Source organism: Mustela nivalis (genome assembly GCF_964662115.1).
Source record: "Mustela nivalis genome assembly, chromosome: 17".
Lineage (NCBI taxonomy): Eukaryota > Metazoa > Chordata > Mammalia > Carnivora > Mustelidae > Mustela > Mustela nivalis.
This window is the reverse complement of record NC_139036.1, coordinates 2800803-2819596: the sequence shown is the minus strand read 5'-3', so window position 1 is coordinate 2819596 and position 18794 is coordinate 2800803. Positions and strand designations below refer to the sequence as shown.

At 57.3% G+C, this 18794-nt stretch overlaps 3 protein-coding genes across 25 annotated transcripts in view; 2 read left to right on the top strand and 1 right to left on the bottom strand.

Annotated features, from left to right (window-relative positions):
- MINK1 (misshapen like kinase 1) overlaps positions 1-1014 on the top strand; it is a 43371-nt gene extending 42357 nt beyond the window's left edge. For all 17 annotated transcript variants that reach the window (XM_082707861.1, XM_082707868.1, XM_082707866.1 and 14 more), the window contains one exon: positions 179-1014. In XM_082707861.1, the coding sequence (XP_082563987.1) occupies positions 179-262 (84 nt within the window). In that variant the 3' untranslated portion in view covers positions 263-1014. The remainder of the gene's footprint in view (positions 1-178) is intronic.
- Positions 418-8737, bottom strand: CHRNE (cholinergic receptor nicotinic epsilon subunit). 5 transcript variants are annotated; one of them, XM_082707881.1, is made up of 13 exons: positions 6729-8737; positions 5442-5538; positions 5095-5237; positions 4965-5009; positions 4746-4855; positions 4461-4616; positions 4264-4364; positions 3754-3954; positions 3565-3679; positions 2245-2359; positions 1967-2153; positions 1764-1856; positions 418-1686 (listed from the first exon to the last, which is right to left on the bottom strand). In XM_082707881.1, exons 2-13 carry the CDS (start codon positions 5485-5487, stop codon positions 1370-1372), a joined length of 1629 nt encoding a protein of 542 aa, XP_082564007.1. In that variant the 5' UTR covers positions 5488-5538; positions 6729-8737; the 3' UTR covers positions 418-1369. The 5 variants fall into 5 exon arrangements, with proteins under 5 accessions (XP_082564007.1, XP_082564006.1, XP_082564010.1 ...); XM_082707884.1 differs by lacking the exon at positions 6729-8737 and having other exon boundaries at positions 1399-1665; positions 1764-1870; positions 5442-5623; XM_082707880.1 differs by lacking the exon at positions 6729-8737 and having other exon boundaries at positions 418-1665; positions 5095-5627.
- On the top strand, positions 2418-3524 carry LOC309851933 (uncharacterized protein C17orf107; the record flags this gene model as incomplete). 3 transcript variants are annotated; one of them, XM_082707886.1, is made up of 4 exons in its annotated part: positions 2418-2544; positions 2638-2838; positions 2954-3232; positions 3325-3446. In XM_082707886.1, the coding sequence occupies 4 exons, from the start codon at positions 2455-2457 to the stop codon at positions 3421-3423; spliced, it is 669 nt and encodes a 222-aa protein (XP_082564012.1). In that variant the 3' UTR covers positions 3424-3446. The 3 variants fall into 3 exon arrangements, with proteins under 3 accessions (XP_082564012.1, XP_082564011.1, XP_082564013.1); XM_082707885.1 differs by having other exon boundaries at positions 2954-3524; XM_082707887.1 differs by having other exon boundaries at positions 2479-2838; positions 2954-3524.
- Positions 8738-18794: the final 10057 nt, after the last annotated feature.

Genomic DNA, 18794 nt, shown 5'->3' with positions numbered 1-18794 from the left:
CCAAGCAGCTCTGCCTCTGGGGGTGGGGGGGCTCGCTAAGACTAAATCCTGCAGTTTCCAGCTGTCCCCCTCTCGCTGCGGCTCGCAGTTAGTCCCGACCACCCCCCGGCCCCCATCCGTCCTGACCTCTCCTAGCCCGCAGGCATCCCCATCCTTCCTGACCTCTCCTACCCCACAGGTGTTCTTCGCCTCAGTCCGCTCTGGGGGCAGCAGCCAGGTTTACTTCATGACACTGAACCGGAACTGCATCATGAACTGGTGACGGGACAGCCACCTCCGCAGCCGGACCCCCCCAGGCCGCCCTCCTTTCCCCTCCCTGGGCTTTTGCTTTTGACTGGTTTGATTCACTGGAGCCTGCTGGGAACGTGACCTCTGACCCCTGATGCTTTTGTGATCACGTGACCATCCTGTTTCCCGCCCCCCCCCCCCCCCCCCCCGTTTGTTCTCTCCCCAAAACTGTGCCTGTCCCAATTCCAGGGAGAGGCACGGCTTCCCCTTATCAGGAATCCAGAGGGCCGAGCCCCACCCCCCTTTTCTCCACTTCCGAGGAGAGTGCTCGGGGCGGGCACCCGTACCCCACTGCTGCTGACCGGGCAGGGCCCTGGGCCCCTTCATTTGCACGTCAGGGGAGCCGGCTCCCCCCCTTGAATGTACCAGACCCTGGGGGGGGTCACTGGGCCCTAGGTTTCAGGGGGGTCGCCCGCCACTCCAGGGGCAGGGACCATTTCCTCATTTTCTGAAAGCACTTTAATGATTCCCCTCCCCCCAAACCCCAGGGAATGGAGGGGGGACCCCCGCCAGCCAAAACATTTCCCCCTTTCCAACCACTTTTCTTTCTAGCCTCTGTCCTTCCCTGGTGGAGGGAGGGAGTGGGGAGCTCTCGCTCCCCCCTGCACCCCCTTGCTTGCCTCTGTATATAGTGTGAGCAGCAAGTAGCCCTGCCCCGCCCCCCCTCAATGTAGTGGCCTTGGATATCCCGTTTGTTAATAAAGACAATTCAACCAGCTCCTACCATCCAGGGCCCCTGTCTTCTCTCCCAGTCCCGGAAACCAGCCCGGTTAAGCCAGCAGGCCGGGGATGAGCGGGCGGCCCAGGGGCCCTTAGCCCTAGGGCCTTCGGGGCATCTGAGCCCTGCGCCCTCCCCAGGGGAGGCACACGGCTTCCAGGTTCCAGCTGCTTCCAGGGCCGGCCTGCCGTTTTCTGCCGATAAAGACAGCAGCTCCCAGGGCTGGAGAGAGGGTCACGAGGGCCTACGCTCTCAGAAACACTGGGGGGTCGGCAAGGCTGGATGCAAGAGTGGCGAGTGGTTTCCGGAGGACGCTGCTCTGCCCCAGACCCTGGCGGGGCAGACCTCTACAGGTGCGCGCACTCAGCCACACGAGCCCGCGCACAGCCGGGGAAGTTGGCACAGCGCCGATTTATTGCCGCAGCGAACACAGGACCGCACCGCAGCAGCGGCCCGCAGCGCGGCTTTCAAAATCGGTTTCCTCCAGAAACGGGTGCGGGGGGCGCCGTCTACATGCACGGCGGGTAGGGCAGCTCGGGCACTCGGTTCAAGTAGCCCCCGAGGAAGATGAGGCTGGACCCCACGCCGAAGAGCACCAGGGCGGCCCAGAAGCAGACGTTGTCCAGGGCCTTCCCCATGCGCACCCAGTCGGACACCTCCTGGGGAGGGGCGGACACGAGCTGCGTCTCCCTCGGCGCCAGGGACTTGGGTCCTCCAGGCCACCACACGCCCTCTCCCACCCAGGGGCCTGTCCCACCTCGCCGGAGGCCTCCTGGTCCCGTGTGCTCTCGGCCACGAAGTTCACGGCGTCCACGCAGCAGCGGACCTCGGGGGCGGCGGCGCCCAGGCTCTGGCAGAGGGCAGCTGGTGGGACGTCCGGGAGGGAGGGGAGGGGAGGGGAGGGTCAATGGGGAGCCCGCCCCGCCACACGCGCCCGCCAGCGCGCTCCCCTCCGCTCACCGGTCCAGACCCCGTGCCGGTGCCTCTGCCCCTCAAACACGAGCTCGCTCCGCGGCTTTTTCAGTATCAGCTCCTCGGCCCGGAGCAGCAGGCCCACAGACGAAGCGCGCCTGGGCGGTGAGGTGGCCCGGGGAGCCTCGGGGGGCGCGCCCGAACCCAGGAGGCGCGGCAGCAGCTCCAGCAAGACCTGGCGGAGGGGCGGGGCGAGCTCTAGGTCCCGCCCACCTGGCCGCCTGCCCCGCCCACCAGGGCCTCTCCCCCGCCCACCCGGCGTTTACGTGGCGCAGCCGAGGGGACATGGTGTGCGTGGTGGGCGTCCGCAGGGACACGTTGAGCACGATGACGCAGTTCATGACGATGACCGTGGCAACCACCATGACGAAGATGAGGTACCTGCGGAGCCCGCCGCGCTTGACCTCACAAACGATCCTCCCGGCCCGCGAGGCTGCTCTTCCCCAGCGGGGCCAGACGGCGCGCGCGCGGCCCCGATGCCTCCCTTTCCGCCGGCGGCCATGGAGGGGACCCCCAGCTCGCTGGAAACCCTGCTGTGGGTCTACCACTTCCACAGCTCCACGGAGGTGAGGCTCCGCCGGCGGCCCCGCCCGGGGCGGGCACCCCTGGGAGCTCCGCCCGGTGACTTGCCGGCGCCGCCGCCCCCGCTCCTTGCCCAGGTGGCCCTGCAGCCCCCGCTCCTGTCCTCCCTGGAACTCGCCGTGGCCGCAGCCCACGAGTATCTGGAGCAGAGTTTCCGGGAGCTCGAGTCCCGCCAGCCGCGGGAGCCGCAGGGGCCACCCGCCCCGAAGCCCACTCTGGGGCTGGTGCTGAGAGAGGCCGCGGCCAGCGTCGTGAGCTTCGGCGCTACCTTGTTCGAGGTGGGGCGCAGGGGCTGCCGAGGGGCGGGGAGGCGGCGTGGAAGGGGCGGGAGGCGGCGGGGAAGGGGCGGCAGAGGCCCCTGCGCCCCAGCCAACTCCCGCACCCCCACCGCAGATCTCAGCCCTGTGGCTCCAGCAGGAAGTGCGGCGACTGGACGGCGACGCCGGAAGCCCGGGCCCGGCCCCAGGCGCCGGGGACCCGGGCGGAGCGCTGGCCCGGGTAGCCCAGGCGGCAGGGAAGGGGGCTCGGAGAGCCGGGGCTGCGGCGGGCGCAGGGGCCCGCCTGGCGCTGCAGGGGGCGTGGCTGTGCCTGTGTGGGCGGGGCCTGCAGGGCTCCACCTCCCTCCTGCAGCCGTGGGGGTGCCCGCTGGGTCTCGGGGCGGCCGGGGGACCGGTGAGTTCAGGACGGGGAAGGAGGCGGGGAGGAGCTGGGGGCCGGGGGCGGCGGGGCTGGTGGGGGGCACTGAGCCGGCCTGCCCCCGGCAGAGATACTCAGGGAACCTCAAGGTGGCATCCAGCAGCAGTGCGGAGGACGGGGGACCCGAGAACCCGCCGCCGCCCCAGCTCCGCCCCACGCTCGAATAAAGCCCAGGCGGGCCCCGACGGCCGAGCGGCTCCCCGTGTCTCGCGGTCGTAGCCCCGCCCCAGCCTCGCCTGGCCCCGCCCCGCGGCCCCACCCCTCCCGCGGCCCCACCCGCACACGTGGGTCCCGCGCCGCGCCGCCACCTGCCCAGCATCGGGACGCTCAGCGACGTTTCTGGGATCTTCTGCGCGATCAGGAACAGGAAGACTGTCTGGGCCAGCAGGACGTTGATGGACACCGTGCACTTCTGGCCGCCGGCTAGAGGGAGCGCCCGGTGAGGCAGGCCCCGCCGCTAGCCGTGCACCCGGGGTCTGGCCCCCGCCGCCCCTTACCCTGCGCCGGCAGGAAGTAGGCGAGCAGCACCAGGCCCGAGATGAGCACGCAAGGCACGATGATGTTGATGACGTAGAAGAGCGGCTTCCGGCGGATGATGAGCGTGTAGATGACATCGACCACCCCCGGGCCGCCTGGGGAGGCGCCGTCCAGGCGGCGGATCAGCCCCGGGCAGAAGTCGATGGCCCACTCGCCATTCTCTGCGGAGGGGGCGGGGGCGCGGTCAGCCAGCGCGGGCTGCACACCTGGCCGTGACACCTGGGGCTGCGGGCGGTGGGGAGGTGTGGCCGGCCCGCCCCGACTGGTGGGGCCTCGGGGGGTCTGGGCCATCGGCGCGAAGGTGGTTCCGGCGGGAAGGGGCGGTCCCGCGCCACCGTGGACAGTGCTTTCGGTGGAGGGGCAAGGTTAAGGTCAGCTGCCCGGCCTCCATGGCCTGGGGCCACTGCCCTCAGCGAGTCCCCTACGCAGACGGTCTAGGGGCGGGTTTTCGGAGCAGGAGGAGGCCTCACCTGTGTAGGCCTCGGTGTCGATGTCGATCTTGCTGATGGTTTCACCCTCGTCGTCCACCGCGAAGACGAAGTCCACCTCTTCTGCATTGTAGGTCTGCGAGCTGCGGAGCCAGGGCCAGCGTGTCCGTGCCGCTCCCCGCCCCCGCCCCGTCCTGTCATCACACCCCCCACCTCCGCCTCTGAGCGGCTCGCCCCACCGGAAGACGAGCGAGCAGTTCTGCCAGTCGAAAGGGAAGTAGGTGACCTCCACGGCGCAGGTGCTGCGGTAGATGGCAGGGGGCAGCCAGCTCACGTAGCCGCCCTCGTAGATCAGCACGTTGGCGTCGTAGGCCACGCCGAACTGGCCGTCAATGCTAGGGACCCCGAGAGAGCTGGCGTCGGCCGGGCTGCCACCCCCTGCCCTCCCAGCAAGCCCAGCCCCCGCCAGGTGCAGCCCCAGGCTCCAGGCCCCACCGCCTTCCACCAAACCCAACGATGCTCACTTGTTTTCCAGCACAATCTCTGGGAGCCAGACGAGTTCTGAAGGCACCCGCAGGGTCTCCACGCCCCCAAAATCGTCTTTGCTGTAGTTGAGTCGGTAATCCTGCCAGTCCTAAGGAGTGAGGACGGTCGCACAAGTCCCCTGCATTTCCCACCTTGTGCCGGCCAGGAGTTTGGGGGAGGGGGTCGAGACCTCCTGCTGCCCCCCAGAGCTGACTCACGATTCCGATCCAGACGCTGGTGGTCAGGGTCTCCTCTTTCTCGTTCTGCAGAAACGAGCGGGTCAGGACGGTTGAAGTGGGAGTCCAGAGCCAGGAGTGGAATTCCAGGCTCTGGGGTGGGGTGTCTTACAAGGGAGATGAGGTTGGTCAAGGTGACCTTGAGGGTGATGGTGACTGTCTCTTCAGGCTCCTTCACAGGCCGGCACTCGGGGTCATAGTTGTCGAAGAGATGGTGGTAAAGACGCAGCTCCTCGTTCTCCCCCTCACTGGCACCTGGGGAGGGGTCCAGCCGTGGGCTCGCTGCGGACCAGGGGCTGGGGGGCTCTCTGCTGCCCCAGGGTGTGCACGGGGCTCTACTGCGAGTGTGCCCCTGAGGCTGTGTGCTTGGCCTGCCACCGAGCCCACTTCTCAGTCTCTCATCTTGGCCCATCCCTGGGCGTCCCTACCCCCATGCGTGGGACCAAGCCCCAGCCGTACCCAGGAGCCGCAGGAGGAGCAGCGCGCCCAGCAGAGCCCCTGCCATCCCGTCTGGTCCTTGGGTTATTCTGAGCTCCGACAGGCTTCAGGGGGCAGGCTGGGGTGTGGGAGGGAGGGCGGGTGGGGGTGTTAGTTCCGGGCTGGGTTAGGGGACTGTCACCTAATCCTCTTCCCGCGTCCAGAGACCTCTTGGCCGCTCCCACCAGCAGCTGCCTGGTCCCAGCATCCTTTGCCTGCTGTTTGGCCGCAGACCCGATCCTTTTAAGCTGGGGAGCAAGGGGGGGGGGCAGGTGCAGGTTCTTGCAGAGCACCTGGAACCACAAGCTTGGCAGTGGGAGATGGGTAGCCGTGCTCTGAACAAGCGCCGGTGTACCTGGAGAAGCCGCCCAGTGCAGGTGACCTCCGGTGCTGCCTCTCACTCACGTGGCACACGTTTTCACCCCCCACCCCCCACCCAGCCAGGGTCACAGCAGTGCTGGCAAAGTCCCCACAAAGACCTGGTAATAAGACAGGCGCCCTCAGGGGAGCACTCGGCAGGAGCGGGCCAACTGGCAGGGGGACCCTGCGGCACCAGGGCCCGCCGCCTCCTGCATCCTGTATCCTAGGTGCGCCCACTCCCCGCCCCTCGCGCCCACACCCGCTTCTGGCCTCCCTGCTGCCGCCTTGTGGCCGCGCGTGAGAACGCTGGCTTCCTGCCCCAACGCCCTTGAACTGACGTTTTCATCTCCTTAGATGACTCTAATTCTAATTTTTTCTCCTTAGAGGACTCTAATTGATCATCTGAGGTGCTTGCTTAAAATCTTAATTCCTAAGCTCCATCCCCAAAGAGCCCTGAGTTAGGGGGATGCCAGGAATCTTGTGTGCTTAAGAAGCTCTCCGGACTCCCTGATGCCGTGGGAGGTGCTGAGCTCTGCACCTTCTGTCCCGCGCGGGCTGCATCCTCACACGAATCCGGGAAGCCCGGCATCGCCGTCCCAAAGGTGCCAAACAGGGCCCCGGTCAGGTCCGCAGCCGCCCAAGCAGGCAGGCGGGGAAGCGGGAGACAGAGCAATTTGTTTCACCGACCGTGCGCACCTGTGTTCCCGTTACACTGCACCAAACACATGTCCTTTTGGGGTGTTCTTTCTTGGCCTGTGAGGTCCCTCATCCTCGCACCTGGGCCACAAGCAAGGATCCCAAAGGCCAGAGGGTCCGTGCGGCTTGTCCATTTCCCACGCATCCTTGAAGCCGGTCCTTCCACACTCTCCCCTCCGGCCCCGCAGAGTGGACCTGTTAGGCCCCACTTACCTCCGTGCACGCTGGCAGGTCTCCTGGCTCCGGTCGGGGCTGGTGCCTGTTTTGTGGGCCCCGCGTCAGGGCCTGGGCAAGGCCTTGCAACAAGGGCTGTGACAGATGCAGAGATTTACCGGACGTGAATGCGCCCTCCAAGGTCCCTGAGCTGGCCGGGCTGCTCAGGTTCTAGAGCTGATAAAGTGGGAGGGAGCAGCCTTTGGGGACAGCAGTGCCGTCAGAGGGTCGCTGAGATGCCGGGTCATTTGGCCTCCGTGTGTTACCAGAAGCGGCTCTGCAGGCCAGGTGTGCAGGGGGCTTCCGTGAGGGCTGGACAGACGGGACCCAGGTTGGAGGCCAAAGCAGCTCTGGGGACCCACGCACCGCTCCCCCAGCTCTGCTCCGTGCTGCTTGGGCTCCTGACCAGCCTGACTTTTCTCTCTCCTGTGTAAGACCCTCTGGGGCAAGGGCTCAGCTTTCTGGTGGCGGCAGCCGCCCTCTTCAGGGATAAAGTTTGGTCTTGATCCCACTGACCCACCCCACCCGCGCCTGACGCCCTGGGGCCACAGGTGCAGCAGGGAGCACGAGGGGGCATGGGGTTGGCCTGAGACTGTCCCGGGGTGGGCACAGAGCGGAGCTGGTTTGCTCAGGACAATGACGGCCAGAGGCAGCAAGCTTCCTGCACAGTGTGGGGTCAGGCACCTGACTTGAATCTGGGCTTTGTGTTTTTGTGGTGTTTGGATTTTTTAAAGATTTTATTTGAAAGAGAGCATGGAGGGGGAGTGAGAGGGAGAAGCAGGCTCCCCGCTGAGCAGGAAGCCTGATGCGGGGCTCAATCCCAGGACCCTGAGACCACGATCTGTGCCGAAGGCAGACACCTCACCGACTGAGCCACCCAGGTGTCCCGGCTTTGTGTTTCTCTCGTGAGCACCCCACAAAACAGTCTTCCTGGGGATGCCTTGACCTCCAGCCTAGACCCAGAGATCTCAGCCTAATAGGCAGCTACTCCCTTCGCCAACTCAGAGCAGTGGCCGCCCCCCACCCCTGCCACAGCTGGGCCTGGATTCTCAGCCATGGGTCCCCTCACAGTCAAGACACCCCAGGCCGGTCTGATGAGACTTCCCCGCACGCAGCAGGAAGAGCCCCCTTCCTTCTGTCAACAGGGAGAGAGGGGTCAGCCAGAGCCGTGTCTAGACAGCCCCGTTTCCTACACCGTCCCCCTCGCTAGCACCCACGTTCTCTGGTCGCCGAGAGCTTGCTGGTTTACTGTGTTTGGGGCACAAAGCCCAGAACCGCACACATCAGAGGCGCTTGACAAACACTGAACAGGTAAGTCGTGCACATGAAGGAACATCTGCCCAGCACTGTCCCTTCTTTTCCAGCCAGGGGACCCCAGAAGACTGACCAGGCATTCAGAGACGCCCAGCCTCTGGCCAGGGTTGACGGGTCCGGGGGGGGACGCTGACCCAAGCCCGGCCCGAGGAAGTCCATCCCTGACGATGTCCAGCCACGGTTCAGGAAGGGGGTGCGCTCTGCTGGGAGTGGGGGCACAGGACCACACACTTGCACGGGGAGAGACATGACGCACCGGGACACAGACAACAAAGGGCCTCTGGCCTCCCCAGCCCTGGCCGGCTGCCCTGGCTGTTCCCCGCAGGCTGGTTGGCTGGCACTTCTTTGAACGAGGCACCTCCCCAGTCAGTCCCCCTCTGGCTTAACAACAGTAGCATGAAGAACAGTAAACTAGCATAAAACAAAAATGCCCCATAACCCAGCACCTGGAAAGATCCTTCTGACCATAAGCAAGCAACGCATGCTGTCCTTAGATGCAGGGAGGGCACAGGCTCTCCCGCGGACCCCTCCCCAGGCCCCTGGCCAGCAGCGCCCTCTGGCTGCCCAGCAGCTCTCCCACCACCCCCAGAACCCAGGGGCACAGCAGGTCCGGTCACAGCGAGCGGAGAAAACGGGAATTCACAACCCCGCTCGCTCTCGCGTGGGTGCAAGCCCCTCACTCCCAGAATAGAGCACTTCCCAAAAGGTGCACGGGTGGGTGCCCTTGAGAGCAGAGTAGGAGGGCGTCAGGGACATGGTGGGACACGGAACACTAAAAAGGCCTAAAGCAAGGGCCTGAGGAATGGGAAGGAAGGTCTGAAATGGGAGAGTGAGTGAGTGAGTTCAAGGCCAGGTCAAGCCGACCTGAAACCTGAGTGTGGTCGCTGCCCGAGACAGGTGCCTTCCCTTACCGTTAGTGCGTCTCTGTACAGGTGTGCATAGAGAACAGTTGGACAGGGCGCCAGGCAGCGCGTGGCTCAGTCAGTGAGCCAGCTGCCTCAGCTCAGGTCATGATCTCAGGGTCCTGGGATCGAGCCCCGCATCGGGCTCCCTGCTCAGCAGGAGCCTGCTTCCTCCTCTCTCTCTCTCTGCCTGCCTCTCTGCCTACTTATGATCTCTGTCAAATAAAAATATTTAAAAAAAAAAAAGTTCATGTGTTTGAAAACAAAACCCAAAGTTGCTGCCTTTTGTCAAACTGTTCTCCAAGAAAAGCACGGACCCCGTTCACGCAGGACCAAGGACAAGAACGCTTGTCCTCACGTCCTCCCCAGGACAGAAGAGCATCGAGCTTGAAAAATTTTTGCCAAACCCGCAGATGAAAGCCACGGCTCCTGACTTGGATGGACCCGTGCTGAGGAAAAGGGTCAAGCTGTTTCTTCTGTTCAGTATATGAGAGTCCGAAGATAAAATAGTACATTAATATGGAAAAGAAGCCTTAATCAGATAAATCCCGTTGTAACTACTAGAAAACCCATCAAAATAACCAGCAGACCCTCGACTCCCGAATGCCACTCTCTGGTCCAGATAATGGGCATAGGACACGAAACCCAGAAAGCCCTACCGGAAAGCCAGAAGGCCTTTCTTCCCTCCCCTGCAGCCCCAAGTTCGGTCATAGGAGAAAGAAAAACTACAGAATGTTCCTATAGGGTCAAAACCCTAAACCCAAAGGCAAGCAAACGACAGACTGAGACGGACGGGTCATGTCCTCCATTGCTGAATACCGCCCAAGGCTCATGCGGTGCCTGCGCTGCCGGGCGCCACCCCTCAAGGGCACCGATGGGGACCAGGGAGAGACGCCTGTGCGGAGAGGGCGGTGGTCCAGGGTCAGGGGGGAACGCGGGCCAGAGCAGGACGGCCGCTGGTCCCTCAGGAAAGAGATGAGAACGAAGACTCACAATAAAAATCTTTAGCAGGGAATGGCCAAAATGAGAGAGAGTCAGAGATGGGAGAGGAAGGGAGGAGAGGGAAGGCAGAGAAAGGGGCACCTGGGGTGGCCGACGCAGCCAGGGGTCCCCCCAGCTCAGAAGGACGCCCTCACCCTCCCTAGGACCTGCCTCTTCCCTCACGTGGCTACGGGAGAAAACAAGAGTCGTTGGGGCTCACCAGTGCAGGAGAGAAGGGGTCCACTCTGGCCGCCTGGTTATAGGCCATCTGGAACCCACTTCTCTAGAACAGAGGGAGAAGGCGGGAGGGCAGGTCTCAGTATCAGCCAAACACGGACAGTGCATTCCAGGGAACATTCTAGAACATCGTGGGCTGGGCTCCAGAGGGAGAAGGCACACTGCCACACGGATCCTGCTGACAGTTCCGAAAGCCCAGGAGAAGATGGTTCCGAGTCCGAGAAGCGCCACTGCCAGGAACTCCCGGTTCCCCCCAAGCCCCGAGCTGGGCCGTCCTCACACAGGCAGGACGCCAGAAGCCCAGAGGAGCTCCGACTCCCGGGCTCTCCCCACCGGGGACCCTGCTCCGTGCACACAGTGCCTGCTCTGCTCGGACGAGAAGCAGCGGGACTCGGCCTTTTAAAAAGGCCGTGGGTGCGTTTCTCTGTGTAAATTATGACTAAAAGTCTTAAAAAAATAAATAAATAAAAATAAGACAGACTGTTGCAGGGCTCCACAGAGGACTAGCTCCAGGAGCAGACTTGGGCGTCCTAACGGTGAAGAGACCCTTCAATGGATTTTTTTTTTTAAGATTTTTAATTTATTTACTTGACAGAGATCACAAGTAGGCAGAGAGGCAGGCAGAGAGAGAGGGAAGCAGGCTCCCTGCTGAGCAGAGAGCCCGATGCAGGGCTTGATCCCAGGACCCCGGGACCACGACCCAAGCCAAAGGCAGAGGCTTTAACCCACTGAGCCACCCAGGCGCCCCGAAGAGACCCTTTAAACAATCAAATACAAACAGGGACTGTCTGCTCACCGACATCGGGGGGCGGGTTTTGAGGGTCTTTTCTGTGTCTGTGGAGGATGACGGTTGTGAAAGACACGAAACAGACACAATTCCTATTGTCCCTCCTCACAGTGATGGGCACACACCTGCGACACGCAGGACGTGTTTTGGGAAAGGTTTTTGTCTCATCTCCCTGCCCATCTGTATTTTCCTTCCAAAAGTCCCCTCAGTCCCATGATGAGATCATGAAAAAGACCCTTCCTGAGAACTAGTCATCACAAACGTTTCTCCTGCCAACGTCAGCGGTGGCGAAAGAGTGGGTATACAGTGACGGTGGACGATTCAGTTCTGCTCGGGGGGGCGGGGGGCGGCGGGGGTGGTGCCTGGGGGGCTCAGTGGGTGAACCTCTGCCTTCAGCTCAGGTCATGATCCCAGGGTCCTGGGATGGAGCCCTGCATCGGGCTCTCTGCTCAGTGGGAATCTGTTTCTTCCTCTGCTCCTGCTCTCTCTCTCTCTGTCAAATAATAAATAAAATCTTTAAAAAAAGAGAGAGAGAGAGATTTTATTTTTAAGGAATCTCTACCCCCAACATGGGCTCCAACTCATGACCCCGAGATCAAGAGTGCCACACTCCACCGACTGAGCCCGCCGGGCACCCCCTCGTTTGATCTTTTCTATTTCATAGCATGTAAAACTGATTTTTTTTTAATAAAACTGATTTTTTAAAGGAAAACTATGACCACAGTTAAACAATGTTCTCCTTGTGGTGTAAAACCAAAGAACACAGATTCCTGTATTTGTTAATTTTGTCAGCCATCCCGTTGTCAACATGGGGAGAGGCTTGTTGGACAAGATTTTGAAATAGGGGGCACCTGAGTGGCTCAGTGGGCTAAGCCTCTGCCTTCGGTTCGGGTCATGGTCTCAGGATCCTGGGATCGAGCCCCCGCATCGCGTTCTCTGCTCAGCAGGGAGCCTGCTTTCCCCCTTTCTCTGCCTGCTGCTTTGCCTACTTGTGATCTGTCTGTCAAATAAATAAATAAAATCTTTAGGGACGCCTGGGTGGCTCAGTTGGTTAAGCATCTGCCTTCGGCTCAGGTCATGATCCCAGCATCCTGGGATTGAGTCCCATGTCAGGCTCCTTGCTCGGCAGGGAGCCTGCTTCTCCCTCCACCTCCGTCTGCCAGTGCTCTCTCTCTCTCTCTCTCTCTCTCTCTCTGACAAATAAATAAATAAAATCTTAAAAAAAAAATCTTTAAAAAAAAAAAAAAAGGTGAAATGTTTTTGACAGTCTAATGGTCCATGAATGGCTACATCAGTTCTGAAAAATAAAAGGGGACAGGATCACCCTGGCAGATCTTTTTTTTTTTTTTTTAATATTTTATTTATTTGACAGAGTTAGAGAGCACAAGTAAGCAGAGCGTCGGAGGGGGGGAGAGAGAGAAGCAGGCTCTCTGCTGAGCAGGGAGCCTGATGTGGGGCTCGATCCCAGGACCCTGGAATCAGGACCTGAGCCGAAGGCAGCTGCTTAACCAACTGAGCCACCTGGGCGCCCCACCCTGGCAGATCTTAAAACACCCCACGAAGTTCTGGCAAACAAGCAACGACAAACAAAAACACAAAACACACAAGGACCCAGGGGGCCTTGCTTCGTGGCTGACAAGCGAGCTGTGGGAAGCGGGTCAGAGCGGAGAAGCCGCCCGGGCGCACACAGCACGCGGTGTCGGTGAACAGTGGGGTGACATCTGCAAGGGCAGGTGGGATCACAGACGGGGTGAGCCGCTGCCTCCCCCGCGGGGGAACAATGCAGGAAGAAAGCCGAGAAAGCCGCCTCCCTAAGACATGCCATGACACAAGGAAAGGGCAGGTGGAGGAAGGACTTTAAATCAGCGGGAAAGCTGCGAGGCTAAGAGAGGAGAACGTGGGAGAGTGTTTTGCGACCTTGGAGTGGGAGTTTCTTAAACAAGACACCAAGACCAAGAACCATGAAAGGAAACACTGATGGCCTGAACACCTCACAATTAGGAGTTTCTGCTCAACAAAGGACATCACACACATGCGCACGCACGCACACACTCACACACACACACACGCCCAGATTGGGCTGTTTGCAGAGCTCGACAGGACCAGTTTCCCTCCTCGAATTCCCAGATCCGGAGCCATCGACTCCACCACGGTCCCCCTGAGAGGCACATCCTTAGAGCCCAGGAGACCCCTGCAGACGGCCTGGTTAGTGGCTTTGCCGGCAAACACTGCGTGGGAACATTCCACACCTGACGACAGTTGGGACAGTTCCATGAAACCTGCTTCCCCCTCGCAGGTTTGGTTTTTAGTCCAGTTCTGCTGGTTACCAAGGAAAAGGAATACAGTTAAAGCACCTAGAAAGATTTTGGGGCACCTGGGTGGCTCAGTGGGTTAAAGCCTCTGCCTTTGGCTTGGGTCGTGGTCCCGGGGTCCTGGGATCAAGCCCTGCATCGGGCTCTCTGCTCCGCGGGGAGCCTGCTTCCTCCTCTCTCTCTCTCTCTCTGCCTGCCTCTCTGCCTACTTGTGATCTCTGTCAAATAAATAAAATCTTTTAAAATAAATAAAAATTTAAAAAATAAAGCACCTACAAAGATTTTTTCATGCTTCCCGGCAATGATGGAACCCCACGAGGGTCACTGAGGGGTGCCGTGGTTTGCAGGCCAAAGTCTAATCGGGAACAGGGTATTTGCGCTGGATCCAAACATCTCCCCCCAAAAGCACTTCTTAGCGACAAAAGGAAAAACAGGATCTTGACCATGGGAAAGCGCACGGGGTCTACCTTAACCACTGGCAGAGCGAACCTTGCCAGAAATAGGTCAAATTGACATAAACTGTTTGCTGACATGATTGGCCGAAGAAAGCCACAGTACCCAACAGATACGCGGACCCCAAGTCCAGCCATGAGAGACGTGAGACAGACGGAGGGAGATTCTGCACAGTCGAGGGAATTTCCACGTAACTACTTGACTGTGGCTTTCAAAAATGTCAAAGTCCAAAGAACAAAGAGTTACAGGAAACCCGAGAGCTGCGGTCTCCAGCGGGATCCTGGGCTTGGGTGGAGGCGGGGAGCTCTAAAGGACATCTTTTTGGGCAGTTGGCAAAATGGGAACGTGCACCGTAGATCGAACTTCCTGAATTAGCAAGCGTACTGCAGTCATGTCAGAAAATGTCCCTGTTCTTAGGAAACACACATGGAAATGTGAGAGGCAGAGGGACACGATGTCTCCGCATTCGTCTCAGATGGTTCAGGAAAAAACACTTGAGAGAGAGTGATAAAGCCAATGAGACAAAATGTGAACAAATGGTGAGTCTGGGCCAAGCTGATACAGAAAATTAACCCTCACACGGCGTGTTTGTTGCCGACGGTGAGAAACTGAAACGTTGGCCGTGAGAAGGTAGCCAAAGCCACCAGGGAGATTTCCGCTTCTGGGAGGTGGGAGTGGATGTGCTTTTCCCCTGTGCGGCCCACTGAGTCCGGCTAAACTCCAGAACATTCTCTATAAACATGTAGGTGAAGGAGTTGGCAATTAGAAGCAGGCACAGACAAAATAATATTAATATTAGTAATAATATCCCAACAAAAGCCTGCTTGCTCTAGCCAAAGGACCAGGGGAGGGTTAGCCTAACAAGGCAGACCTTGGACAATAGGGGGCACCTGGGGGCTCAGTGGGTTAAGTCTGCCTTCGGCTCAGGTCATGGTCCCAGGGTCCTGGGATTGAGCACCACGTCAGGCTCTCTGCTCAGCGGACAGCCTGCTTCTTCCTCTGCCTGCTGCTCTGTCTGCTTGTGCTCTCTCTCTGACAAATAAATAAACTCTTTTAAGAAAAAAAAAGAACTTGGAAAATCACCCCTCTAAGCCAGACAAATATCACAGACCAAAGAGTGAGCCTATATTTCCACCCTCCCCGGGCTCGTTATGAGGCGTCCCAACATCCCTGCTGGGGTGGGGGGCTCGGGGTGAAGCAGCCGGTGACCACAGGGAGCCTGGGTTTCCATCCCAGGCCATCGCGAGGCACCCCTTCTCCTCCCCGCTGCGGGGCCTCAGCAGAGGCAAGGCGGGTCGGGACTGGTACTCATCTCTGCACTTAGAAGGCTGCAGGGAGCGCCTGGGGAGCTGGGACCCCCCCACCCCAGCAGGTGCCAACAGAAGCTGACGGGGGACTTGAACTTCTAACTCTGCCTGGCAGTGCCTCTCCTCGCCAGAGCAGTGTCAGGAAAAGTCAGCTGGAGCAGAAAGGTTTTAGACCAAGACTCTCATAAAATAATACGAAAATGGCCATGTTTCCATTAAAAATACGTACATATCATTCCTCATACCAAGAACTGCAAAGACCTCAACAGGAATGGCAGAGACAACCAGCCGCTGCCAACAGGAGCAGGGCGGAGGTGTGAGGATTCTGGAGAAGATCTTAAAGCAGCCATGATCAAAATGCTCGAACGAGATGTTATGGAAGCAGATGCAGACCTGACTTCAGCAAAGGCACGGAAGGTCCGCAGACAAACGGGAGGGAGACTGTGCAGCCGAAAGGCAGGACAGTTGGCCTTAAAGCTCAGGGCGGGGCCCTGCAATACAACGGAGGGAACAGAGAAATGAATCAGGGAGCCAGAAGATACAGCTACGGAAATCACCCATTCCGAACAACAGAGAGAAAACAGACTTCAGAAACGTGGGGCTTGGGGGCCCCTGGGCGACTCCGTCGCTTACACTTCCAGCTCTGGATTTCAGCTCAGGGCGTGATCTCAGGCTCCTCGCTCGGTGCCGAGTCTGCTGGAGATTCTCACTCTCTCTACCCTTCCCCCTCCTTGTGCTCACTCTCTCTAATAAATAAATATAATACATCTTTTATTAAAAAAAGGGATAATCCAAAGGTAGACTCCCCAAAATAAACACAGAATGACCCTACGACCAGCAATTGCGCTCCTGGGCATTTCCCCAGAGAAACGAAGACAGATGCTCACACAAAAATCTATACACTGATGTTTAAGGCAGATTTATTTGTAATAGCCAACAACTGGAACCTTCCGGGGGTGAATGGTTATGCCATGCTCTGTTCACGCAGTGGACTACCACCCAGCCACAAGAAGAAATGCGCTAACGCTGGGTGCTCTGAACCACAGAAATGTGCTGGGTGGAGAAAAGCCAAGTCCCCAAGGTCATACACTGCACGATCCCGATGTGGTAAGACTGCAGAACCAAGGAACAGAGCAGCGGGTGTCGGGGGAAGGGAGGGAGCTGGGTGTGGTGTAAAGGGGTCACAGGAGAGACCCTTATGGTGAAAACAATGTCCATATCCAGGTTGTGATATGGTCCCGTGGGTTTGCAAGACATTGCAATGGGGGAAACTGGATGGAGGGGTACGCGGGAGCCCTCCCTGTCTCATTTCCTACAACTGCACATGAACCTACAATGGCCTCAGAGAAATGCTAAGTGCTTGAAAAGCTACCTGAAATTTTAAAAATTCCTTTGTACACAACTCTACATTAAAAAAATGGAAAATGTAATTTTTACCTCTTTTTTTTTTAAGATTTTATGTATTTATTGGACAGAGAAAGAGATCACAAGTATGCAGAAAGGCAGGCAGAGAGCGAGAAGGGGGAAACAGGGTCCCTGCTGAGAAGAGAGCCCAGGACCTCGGGACCACGATCTGAGCCAAAGGCAGAGGCTTTAACCCACTGGCACCCCTTTAACCCACCCAGGGGCCCCTAATTTTTACCTCTTAAAGCTCATTATGTTGCAAGTAAATATCCCAATACCAACTTTTTTTTTTTTTTTTTTTTTTTTTTAAGAAATAAAGAGGTTTTTGGCTCACAGAATGTCACAATTAGTTCGGTACAACATCTTTGCAATACCAATGGTTTTTTTTCCACTTTTTTTTTTTTTTAATGCCTTTCCTGACATTAGCTTCATCCTAAGGCCACACCCCCTTGGGATCACAAGCCCACCCCGGGTTCCATATCTCCTGTCCACATCTTGAGAAAGTGTGCCTTCTCCAACCCTCCCACAGAAGTCATGGGCCCCCTTATGAAAGAAACCTGCTTGCCTTCTGTTCCTGTGCCTGGACTAGTCTCGCCTGACCACGGGATGCTTTGACCTGCTTCCGTCAGGCTCCTGGCTTGGGCCCCGGGGCCTGGCTGAGGTCCGCTTCTGCATCAGGAATAGAATAATTCCCACCAAGAACCCTAAGGATGGAGGTGGAGTGATTTTTCAAGAGATAAAAAAGAAATCTTAGTGGACCTTGAGTAGGTAGGCTTCCAGCTAACATCTCCTGCACAAGCTCTTTAAAAATGAACTACAGCCAGAACATTGAATTGGATTCTTTGGCTGAGATCACCTCTGCCTAACTTAGTGACAGAGACTAGGTGGGAAGAGGCGGGACTCACTGGGCACAGGTGAGTGTGGACAGTCCAGGACTGCTCGGGGATCAGGCGACAATGGGGCCTCAATAGGAGGAACTACTCTATGTTTTTTTTGAGCACTTTGTGTAATGAATGCTGCCCAGTTCTATTTTCTCTTGCCTTGTCGCCACACTCAACATTTGAAATCCTAGGACCAGAACAGTCGTCCATGATTAGGTTACAGCCAGGAGCTAAACTTGGGTGGTGACAGGAAGTAGGCAGTGGAAGGAGCTTCCAAAAGACATTTGGGTTTCCAAAGTGGGAGGGCAAAGTGCCTGCTTCTCTACTCCTCTCAAGTCTGTGCTCCTCTAGGGAGAGGCGACCTCCCAAAATGAAACTGGGGTCCTCTTATCCAAGAGGAATGTACGCTGAATTTAAAGAATTACACATATTTCCCTTAGGTATTACATGATAAAACACGTTAAATGGATCAAAGAAGTATTCAGATGAAAAGTATTGGGGCGCCTGGGTGGTTCAGTTGGTTAAGCGACTGCCTTTGGCTCAGATCATGAACCTGGAGTTCTGGGATCAAGGCCCACATCCGGCTCCCTGCTTGGTGGTGAGCCTGCTTCTCCCTCTGACCTCTTCCCTCTCATGCTCTCTTTCTCTCTCATTCTCTCTTTCAAGTAAATAAATAAAATCTTAAAAAAAAAAAGAAAAGTATGAATTAAATGATTTACCTGAAAAGCAAGAAAGATTTAAAATAAGGGAACTAAGATTTCAACTCAAGAAGGTAGGACGAGAACATGAAAATAAGCTCAAAATTTGAAGAATTATTAAAAGTGGAAGCAGACATTCATCATCAAAAAGGAAAAAAGCCAGCAATTCTCTAGTAAAACTAATCCATCTGGTTCTTTGACTAGTCCAATAAAAGAGACTAATCTTTGGCAAGTCCAGTGAGTGAAAAAGAGGAGGTGGGGAGAGAAAGAAAAGACAAGGGCTCATAAGCACAAAATGGAGATTTTAACAAATGATAAGAGCAAAACATGTTCAAACCTGCCAAATAAATTTGAATAGTCACATGCAAGATATTCTATGAGAAACTACCCACTACCAAAACTGACTCAAGAAACCTCAAAAAAAAATTTTTTTTTTTTTAAATTATAGTATAGGAAAAAAAAAAAAAAGAACCTCAAAAGACCAAAAATCATAGAAATTGGAAAGGTAGTCCAGAAGCTATCCCCCAAATGGCATCCAGTCCAGATGGTTTTATAGGTGAATTCCACCAACCCTGCATTGAATGGGAAATCCCTGTGATCTCTAACTTTTCCAGACAATATAAAATTTTCCAACTTAATTATTAAAGCCAGCATAACTCTAGTAACAAAGCAAAACAAACAAACAGAAAAAGACAAAGCCCCTCAAAAGAAATCTATGAGCCACTTCTATTTTCTAACTTAGATGGGAAACCTCTAAGTAAAATGTGAGCAAACCAACCTAGTATTGAAA

What these genes read in the sequence shown, in the direction of transcription:
- CHRNE (XM_082707880.1), bottom strand. Translation starts at nt 5,394, where the DNA reads ATGGGCCAAGATGAGAGACTGAGAAGTGGGCTCGGTGGCAGGCCAAGC. An exon ending in CCAGCGTCTGGATCGGAATC is followed by an intron (nt 4,856 to 4,964) that starts GTGAGTCAGCTC and finishes CTCACTCCTTAG; the next exon opens with GACTGGCAGGATTACCGACT. An exon ending in AACTGCTCGCTCGTCTTCCG is followed by an intron (nt 4,365 to 4,460) that starts GTGGGGCGAGCC and finishes CTGGCTCCGCAG; the next exon opens with CTCGCAGACCTACAATGCAG.